Genomic DNA, 10,391 nt, shown 5'->3' with positions numbered 1-10,391 from the left:
TTGATACTCTCTATACTACAATTGAGTACATTTCTACCCATAACTCCTACTACATAAACCATAGCAGCAACAAAAAAAACCTATGCTCCAAGACCCAAGAAACATGTCCTTGACATGAGTAGTGATAATACAGGGCTTGTACCTCAACAATACATATTAGCTATAACAATATTACTGTCAATAATGACATATATAAATAGATTAGCACTGTTATCTCTTCCTCTACATGCAATGGTCAACGAGAATATGTCGTGAAGATAAATCAACAACCTTTATTGAACTGTCAAGTTTAGATACAATTGTAAGAATCCCTGCTATAGCTCAAGAATAGTTTGGCTCATACCTCTGATTTTTTCAATTGTCATCTTCACAATAACAAATAACACAATTCACAAATATTGTTTCATATCTTGATGAAGAATGTACCACATTACCTTGCAATTTATCTTTTTCTGAAGATGCCCTTGTTGATGAAGAGTTTACCCCTAATTCATCACTCCGATCATACCCTGGAGACTTCCTTAAGTCTGTGCCCAAGATGTCCACATATCACCGTGTACAAAGTTCTTGCCCTAACCACAGTTGAAACCAATTTAAAGTGGATGACTATCACAAGAATCAACCCAAGACATACCTTGGTCTTGAAGACAATTTGCAATGTAGGCTATCCATAGAAATCTTGCCTTCAACAACAACTTTACTCAATTCTTGACCTTGTATGAATTGTCAACACATTGCAACAAGCTCTAATAATTATTAGGCATGTATCAAGATATACAGTATTTGCACCTTTGCCCTTACTAATCAACTTAAGCACAACATTGTTATAACCAAGTCAATGCAAACACCAAAACAACAACTATGCGCACATACCAATACACTTTAACTAATTACAACCTCAAACAATTTCCTATAAATTAGATCATCAACTCCACTCTTTGTTATGGGCACTAAATCACATACTGTGCACAGAAAAGAAAAAATCATACACTCAAAAACCTTGCAATCATTATCAATGCAATAACACAAAATCATACTCAGAAAACCAAAGCAGATAAGCCAATTCTCAAAACAAGGTACATCAATATGTGATCATCATATCACACTAGAACCTGATCAGAGAGGATATGTCACCACAATTCATTGATATAAACTCAAGGGCCTTTATTCCAAAATTGACATGCGTTTGATTACTTGACACACACACTATAGATCATATGCTACAACCTCACGTCGGGCATACACCTATGTTAGAATAAACTAAAGGGGGCATTCTTCTAAAAAAACAAAGAAGGAATGTTGTCGATATTGAACCAGAACAATCACTAGTTCAAATAGATACCTACACATACCAGAACAATCACCAGATCATTTAAACACCTTTGCGCACCAAAATAATCACCAGATCTATTAAATACATGCTAATAGAACTTAATTCAAAAGAGGCTCACATTTAAATACGCCTTCATCTGAGCAAAAACACTTATGCACTAGATCGGATCCTCACACATTCACCTGATCGTAGAAACATTGTTGACATCAATGGAAACACAAAATTTCCAAAAAGTAGAAATGTAAACTTATTGGAGCAAAATATTAGAACAATTAATAGAATGAAGCATTGAATATAGGTTATTCATCTCTTCCAGGAAATGAATAGGTGGAAATTTCAAGACAAGCCCCTCCGACAAGATTGCAAAGGTTATAGGTGCAAAGTAAGGAAGATAGTCTTTCTTCTAGTAGATTTAGTGAGAAATCGGAGAAACAGCCCATCTCCTAGCAGTGGATTAGAAGATTCGATGAGAAATCAGAGAACAAGGAGCTTAAGAGAAATATATGAGCAATGTGATGACATATATCAGTAAGCCAATTTTTCCTTAGTATCTTGTTATCCTAATTATTTTGAATAGGTTGTGAAAGAAGTGCATTGGATATAGGCCATGAATGAAGAGATTAAAGCTATTGAAAGGAATGAGACGATAGATCTTGTTGAACTCCCAACAGATAAAGTCACCATTGGTGTTAAGCGGGTGTACAACACAAAACTAGATGAGAAAGATAAAGTAGAGAAATATAAAGCAAGGCTAGTTGCCAAAGGATTTTCTCAACACCTAGGTATTGACTATGGTGAAACCTTTGCTCAACTAGCAATATTGGATACCATTAGATCCATGTTACTAGATGGCTGTCAAGTCAACTTTCTTAGATGGAAAACTAGAAGAGGAGGTGTATGGTACTTAGCCACCAAGATTTCAAGTAAAAGGCCAAGAGTACAAAGTGTACAAGTTGAAGAAAACCTTGTATGAATTGATGCAATATCCAAGAGCTTAGCATAGTCTGATAGAGTCATATTTACTCAAAAATGGATTCAATAGGAGTAGTTATGAGCCCACTCTCTCTACCAAATCAGATCACGGTAAAATTCTTATAACTTGTATTTATGTTGATGACATGATATATTCTAGGAATCTTAATTTAGATGATTTCAAAGACAACATGAAAGGATAATTTCAAATGAAATACTTTCATATCATATAGTACTTTTTGGGAAGTAAATTCAAGCAATCTACTCAATTGATTTTCATATGTAGAAAAAAGTATGAAACATTTATCCTAAAGAGGTTTAGGATGGAAAAATGCAAACGAATAGAGACACCTATTACAGTAAGAACAAATTTGAGCAACTAGGTTCATGGACCAGGAGTGGATTCAACTTGTATAAGAGTCTTGCAAGTAATTTCATGTACCTTACTGCATCTAGACCTGATATTATGTATGCAATTAGTTTCATTTCCAAATTTATGGAGTCTCTTAAGGAATCTCACTGGAGATTTGGAAAAAAAAGAAATGAGGTATATTGTAGGTACAAGCCATTATGGATTTTGGTACACACATTCTGAAGACAACATTCTCATAAGATACATAGACAATGATTTTTTTGCTTGTATTAATTATAGGAAAAGCACATTAGGACATGTTTTTCACTTGGGCACAAATTTGATGTCATGGGCTTTTAAGAAACATTCAACTATCTTAACATCTTTCATAGAAGAACAATATGTAGTAGCTACTACAACATCATGCCATGCAGTTTGGCTAAGAATATCCTTCAAAGGCCTTGCACATGTGGAGAAGGAGCCAAATTCTATCTTTTGTGACAACAGTTAAGCAATTTCATTGTCAAAGAACCATTTTTTTCACAAGAAAAGCAAACACATTAACACTAGCTATCACTTCATTCGTGAGATTATCAACAATGGTGATACATTTCTTCAATTTTGTGGATCTTGAGATCAAATAACAAATATCTTCAACAAACCATTTGGAAAAAGTGTTTTAGAGTTCCAAACAACACTTGGGAATTATCAGTGTTGAGGAATGTAATAGTTAAGAATAAGGGGGTTTGTTATTAAAGTATAACCTATCATGTTAATTTAAGTAGTTGGACAGTTAGATATCAGTCCGGGGTATTTTTAGAGAAATATTTTTAGACACTATCGATCCAAATATTTTTTGAAAATTCTTGATATCTCTAAAGGTAGATATCCTAAACAATTCTAAAAAATCCTTGGCTTATCGTAAAATATTTTTAATGGTGAAAAGGGTGTGCAATGCCCTGTATGTTTCCAATTGATTTCATTCCTTCTCTAATTGTTTGTTTAGTTCACATATATAACAATATTTTGTAGTAAGATAAGAATTTTCCATCACTCTGTCAAGAAAGATACATGGCTTTCTATTTCTCCCGCGTTGGTCTACCACTAGGGAAACCAGACCAATGATGGAAGAATAAATACTTAGTCAAAAATAGTACAAACAAAGGACATTTGTGATGATAATGGTTGTCCATGATGATGATATCCATATAACAATACATAGTATCTATCTAAGGCTTAGGAAAATAGATAGCTAAACTTAATATATAACCTATAAAAGACCAACATGAAATCAATATAAGCCAAATAGCAACCCATGAAGAGAGTTTGGGAGGACATAGAAACATCTATATGGTTTGCAAGGTCTGTAGCAAGGCAGAGGCCTTGCCTTTCTATAGCAGAGCCTGAATTCTAGCCAACCGAAGGGGCATATCTATGCATTTGAGCCCAATGTCGCAGTGATCCAATTGCTATTCATTAATTGACATAAGGATCTCCCTTTTTGCCTCATTTCATTCCAAAAAGACCTTGCTAAGAAAGGATTTCATGTTCCAATACAATTCAATTGTGCATAGATATCGATTTTGGCGCCCATGGTTGTTGCCTAGGTCCAACACCCACTCAATCACCAAGGCGAGAATTTCCGCGTATATATATTCTTCACTATCAAAATGGACTTTCTCATCTACATGGTTGATCTTCTATTGAATTGGATTAGGAGTTTGTGCTTGATAACGCCTGTCATCATTGTGGGTGCAAATGTGTTGTGGGTGCAAATGCGAGTGCACCCTTCCACCCTCGAGGAGGAGCCTATACGAATATTTTCTCTTTGTCTTGGCATGGAGGCAGGGCCATTGTAAGAATGTTGAAGCGATAGGGAGAGTAAGGAGGTAGTGAGGGGGCGGACAAAGAACAAATTGTGAGGAGAAGCACCCGATAAAAGAGAAAGGGAGATTGAGCAAGAGGAAAGATGGAGCATAAATGAGGATTTGTAAGGAGAGAGAATCTAAGAATCAAAACAATTCACCATCCCACAAAATAAAAACCTTGAATAATATGACATATAAACTGATGCAACCAATGAAAGTTCGCTTTTTGAGAATAACTATGAACTGTGCAAACAACCCCCTTGACTAACAAAATATCCTCACAATTTTTTACTAGTGGGAGAAACTAATCAAACCAGAAACCATACATGCCAATAACACCACTAAGAAAATGGGACACATGTGTACCTTTGTTGGCATGTTAGTCGACAGAATGAGAGTAGTGCGTAGTGCTCTTGGACCAACTTCCAAGCCCAACATCTGCCTCGAACTTCGAAATACCACTCATTCATAAGGAAGAGACTGAAGGTGATAAGAACTAAGTGTACCCAGCACTGAATGAAACACAAAAATCCCAAGATGGGCCAAAGAAAAAGTGAGATGGGGGTGGCCAAGTTAGGAGGACCATGGCCAACCCCCTCAACAAAGATAGAAACAATTGTGCAAGCATGGAATTTCCCACAAAGACTATCGAAATACCGAATGAGAGAAGTCTTTTGCAGATTGCCTTTGCGTAAATAAGATTATGGAATAACCAAGCCATATTGATTGACATGTGAGCCTCAAGAAGAATTGATGAGTGAGACAATTCCAACATGCTTCATTATTCAGAATCATGTGAGGTGAGAGTAGATACAATGAAAGAACCTATGGAGAATGAAACAACCATGCCTCCCACCTAGCTTGAGTGAGTTGACGATGGTGTCTCCATCCCTTCTCACTCCCATCTCTCATTTAAAACCCTTGTGTGTGTATTTGAATAATTTGAAATATCACTACGATAAGAAAATATATTTAACAATTATTACTATATACTTGAAATTGAAATTTTATTTATAAATTTAACCTCATATAAATAAATAAATAACTAAATAAATAAATAATAATAATAATTATATATTACTTTTATATACCCAATTTATTTTTATATATCATGTATTTTATCTCATTGCTGCCAACTTAGTTTGAAAACTTTATATATATATATATATATAAAGTTTTCCATCTCCTACTTAATACTTAGTTTCGTAACCATATCTAATAAAATCAAGAGCATATTAAAGCTTTTCTTTCTGAAAAAATCTAATAAAATCAAGAGCATCTTTCAATTATAATCGTACGAAAATTTATTTTTATTTCCATGCTTTTTACAAATAAAAGGTTTACAGTACATTGATTCTCAACCGTGTTAAAAACAGAGGCCGGCCATGCAGGCTCGCTGGCAGTGGCGTATATTGTATACAGATACAACCATATTCAGCAATATATATGGACAGCATATCTTGACCATATATTGACCTTCGCTTTGGGGTTTGTCACCCATTTGATTCAATAGTTCATGTTTTCCAAACATCACTCCCTTTTTGTCTTAATTCTGCCTGCAACTTTCTCGCCTAAAGAGAAGGGAAAGCTAGATAAGGATATTGATCAAAAGCTATAGAATTTAGCCTAAGCCATCAAAGAATATAGATGGAGAGCTATAGTATTTAGCCTTGACCATCCCTAACGAGGGGAGAAGGAGAATAAGGATACTGATCGAGAATTACGGTCTTTAGCATAGGCCATCGCCAGAGAAGGGATACAATCCCTTCTGCCCAATGAACACCTTTGAAATCCTCGAAGTGAGTTATAAAAAAAATGGGTTTATTTTGAGAATCATCCATGGTTAAATTTAATTTAATCAGTATTTATTAGTATTTTTTTTAAGTATTGAAGTGTAATTTAATTAATATTTTTCCTAATTATGTTAAAATTTTACATTTTAGTCTAATTAATTTTTAAAATTATCAATTTAATAAATAGATTAAAAATCTATCTATATCTAATTTTAGTATAAAAAATTATCTAAGAGAAATTGAATATATATATTTAAAACTATAATATCTTAAATATAAGCCAATTTGAATTAGAATATAGAAAATAAAGACACTATCAATTCTAAGAATTGAAATTCTAAAATTAATGGTGTCCATAATGCTAAGACTCCAACATCAGCACTAACCGTGTTCATAGTATGGCATTCTTATCATACTTCTATGCACCATGCAGGTTGAAGACTAAAGTCTAAATGTTCAATTTTATTGGGCGCAATTACACTCATGGGACATTTATATGTTATATAAAACAGTGACCTATGGGGATAGAGTAATCATATTTACGGCATGTTCAATAGAAATATTAATAATTATTATTATTTAATTTTAAGGTCACACCACGGTGGACACCAAATTGGTGTATGAGACCCCCTTATTTGTGGGACAAGTGACCCACCTCCAGGTAGCAATTTATTATTATTATTATCCAAGGGACCCACCTCCGGGCAGGGATTTTTTTTTTAACCACATGGTGAATCGGTAACTGCCAGCCCTAATCTATGGGAGACCCAGGATCAATCCTCATAGTTGCCTCTATAACACCAAGCGCATAGCCAACCACCTGCAAGTCGGGTATACTAAGTTCCTATGATTTTAACCAAGAGCATGGCCAACCACCTACAAGTCGGGTATACTAAGTTCCTATGATTTTAACCAAGAGCATGGCCAACCACCTGCAATTCGGGTATACTAAGTTCCTATGATTTTAGCAAGAGCAGACTCACATGTCGTTCCTATGATTTAGGAAGAGTAGACTCACGTGCCGCCAAGACGAGATTGGGGAATCTGCCCCTTTAACTTCCCTATGATTTTAGGAAGAACAGACTCACCAAGACGGGATTGGGGAATCCGCTCCTTTAGCTTCCACCACATGGGATTGGGGAATCCGCCCCTTTAGCTTCCCTACAATTTTAGGAAGAGTAGACTCGCCAAGACGGGATTGGGGAATCCGCCCCTTTAGCTTCCACCACAGCAGGTCAATGTACTCAATGAGATTTGAACTTCGGTCTCTCGGGCTTCGCCCAAGTGACTTAAAGTCAAACCACACATCACTGTACTACGGGCAGGGATTTTTTATTATTATTATCCAATTTTAAGGTCACTGCCAAGCCAAACACCAAATTGGTGTATGAGACCCCCTTATTTGTGGGTCAAGGGGATACATACTCTACCCCCTTCTGGTTTTGAACATGTGAACTCTTAGGAGGAAACACATACTCTTAACCATTAGGCCCACTCAAGCTGTATAAGTGATATAACAATTTTATTTTATTTTATTTTCTGACTTTGTATGTTGTTTTTTAGATAATAAATCTTAGTTTTTATAGAATAAGTTTATGTCATGATTGGAAATGAAAATTTCAAGTGAATGGTTACCATGGCTCCTATAAGTTCCATTAATTCTTAGTTGAATCTAATGTCTTTAAATTTGAGCTCTTAAGACTATAGAATGCTAATGGAAAAATTCTGTTTCTTTACTTGTTAAACAGTAAAAAAAAATTCAAAACGTATGCCCTCAATATTATTAGTACTTGATGGATATATTATTATTACTTTGAACATTAAAATCTTCCTAAATTCATATTTAAAAATACACTCAAATTTATTTTACTATTTATAAAATCTTCATAAAATTTGCAACCGAGAATAATTCAATATGGTTTGCAAAAGCTGTGAAAACCTCGGAAAGTATTGACCGGTCATTCATCAGTGTTCGCTAGTTAGGGCTATTTCATTTGAATTTGAATTTTACAATTTCTGTGTTTTCAGTTAAACATTTCCAGGGTTTTTTTCGTCAAAATGAGAGAAATTATATTGTATACATAGGTGGTGACGTCCCAGCGTCGAGCTCCAGTTGTGAAATCTTATAAAAGGGGCTAAGACATGTATTGCAGGGTTTGAAGATGTACTAAAGTCATAAAAGCCCTACCTAAATATCCCTAAAAGTGATTGCTTTTTGCTTCTTTTGAAAATATGATTTAAAACTTTCGTTATAAAATCATCTCACCCGGAAGCCCTTTGCTATAGCCGGATTTCATAACTTTTCGCTTCCAAAATACGGCCACAACCACTCCCACCAATAACAACACAACAACCGCACCACCAATGCTCCATTCCAACATTTTACGATGACGTTTTCCTGCAGTTAATAAGAATCAGATTAGTAAATGCTTTCATGACTGAATTTAATTAGCAGATGCATTTTCAGATATTACCACTGATCTAAATATGGATGACAAGAGTACCTTCTGGTGCCCTTGACGGCGGTATAGCAGGACCACTTCCACCTGCAGTTGAGGCAGTGAGCAAAGGGACACCATCACCGTAAAACTTGTACCTCGCATAACGAATTACACAGTAGTCATAGAAGGCGCCTCCTTGGCTAGTTCTTGCTGGACACGAACCCAAAGAGTCGTACAGACTTTGGAGGCACTGTTTACATTGATTCATGGGAAGGCTCCAACATTGAGCCAGAGAATAAACCCCATTCTCATTTCTTGTAGCGAAACCCACATTACTGGACTCGGCATTCTCCATAACGCTGGTCAATAGATTGGCAATATTCCAATCCTTGAAGCCCCTTGCATTTCCATCTGTGCCATTTATAGTACTGTTATCGCAAACTGTAGTGGAGTACCATGATGCATTCTGCAAATTTGTTTGATAAAAGTTGTGAGCGGCAGATCTCAAAAAGCATCCGCTCAGATAAATGCTTACGGAAATACAATTGGTAAAATAATGAGTGAAAGACTTGGTAATGTTTGAAACGCATGCCCGGCAAGCAGAGGCATTGAGGTCTCCCCTGCACTGAGCAAGTCCGTACACCTTATCTCCATTCTCTCCATGAGATGAAATACTGTAGCCCGTCTTATTAACATTCTCCACCAACGAATTCAGAACCACCATCAAATTCCTTTCCAAAGAACTTCCAGCCGTCATATTACCAGGACGACAAGAGAAACGTCTACTCCACGAGTACGTAATGGTTGTATGAAATCATGACTTGAAGAATCATAGTGAGCTAATGCTATTGTTAGTAGAAAGAGAATGACGGGGAGAGATAATTTGGATTTGGAAGTGAAGCGAGTGATATTCCTTGTGCAATTACAGACCTTGTTGGAAGGAGCCATTCTCTAATTGAAATCAATCTGCGGAGAACCTGAAAAAGTGTGAGCGCTGCCTTTCTTTTATCAAGAACAACCCCGTTGAAAGGTAAGGCAAGGTTGCAGTGCCATTTTGAAGCGGATGAGAAAGCAAATACGAGATTTAATAGAAACGGTCAGCGCAATCTCGGAGCTTCATATTTCAATTCAACATCTAGAGTCTATGTTATTTTGCGTCTATATTTTTATTATTTTGATTTTAAAAAACATTAACTCCCGGAGTAAGTTCTGCGGGTTAGGGTTGAACAAAGGTGTCTGTTAATGAGTATACTTTATAATCTGGTCATATGTTTTATTGATTTTTTTGAATATCAATTAAGATTAAGTAGTGTAACGAGGTGGAGGAATTAACCTGAGATTAAGTAGTGTAAAGAGGCAGAGGAATTGTCGGCACTGGCAAAAGTGTCTGGTAAAAAAATTTAAAAAATCTTGTAAAAGCAGTGTTTGAATCTTGTTTTTGATGGTGGAAATGGGTTCAGTACATCAAAAATTTTGAAGTTAAAACAACTATAACTTGGATTTACAAAAATCTTTTCTCTAAATATAACCGAAATTTCCATAATTTTCGAACTCCTCCTCCTCATTAGACGATTTAAAAATAGTTAAATATTTTGAATATTCTAGGTAGCGGCGGTATACGAATTGTTTTAT

At 35.6% G+C, this 10,391-nt stretch overlaps 1 protein-coding gene across 1 annotated transcript; it reads right to left on the bottom strand.

Moving 5' to 3' along the window:
* Positions 1-8,567: 8,567 nt before the first annotated feature.
* Positions 8,568-9,516, bottom strand: LOC149206408 (cysteine-rich receptor-like protein kinase 42). The gene is made up of 2 exons (XM_089397690.1): positions 8,823-9,516; positions 8,568-8,716 (listed from the first exon to the last, which is right to left on the bottom strand). Exons 1-2 carry the CDS (start codon positions 9,514-9,516, stop codon positions 8,568-8,570), a joined length of 843 nt encoding a protein of 280 aa, XP_089253816.1.
* Positions 9,517-10,391: the final 875 nt, after the last annotated feature.

The sequence above is a fragment of the Pinus tabuliformis genome, chromosome 1_2 (genome assembly GCF_031772625.1).
Source record: "Pinus tabuliformis cultivar Carrire ecotype Pingquan chromosome 1_2, CPIR1, whole genome shotgun sequence".
NCBI classification, from domain to species: Eukaryota; Viridiplantae; Streptophyta; class Pinopsida; order Pinales; family Pinaceae; genus Pinus; species Pinus tabuliformis.
The sequence above is the reverse complement of the archived record's forward strand: the minus strand, read 5'-3'. Positions and strand labels throughout refer to the sequence as shown.

Coding starts and splice junctions, on each gene's coding strand:
- LOC149206408 (XM_089397690.1), bottom strand. CDS start 9,516: ATGACGGCTGGAAGTTCTTTGGAAAGGAATTTGATGGTGGTTCTGAAT. Junction 8,717..8,822: donor GCCGTCAAGGGCACCAGAAG/GTACTCTTGTCA, acceptor TATTAACTGCAG/GAAAACGTCATCGTAAAATG.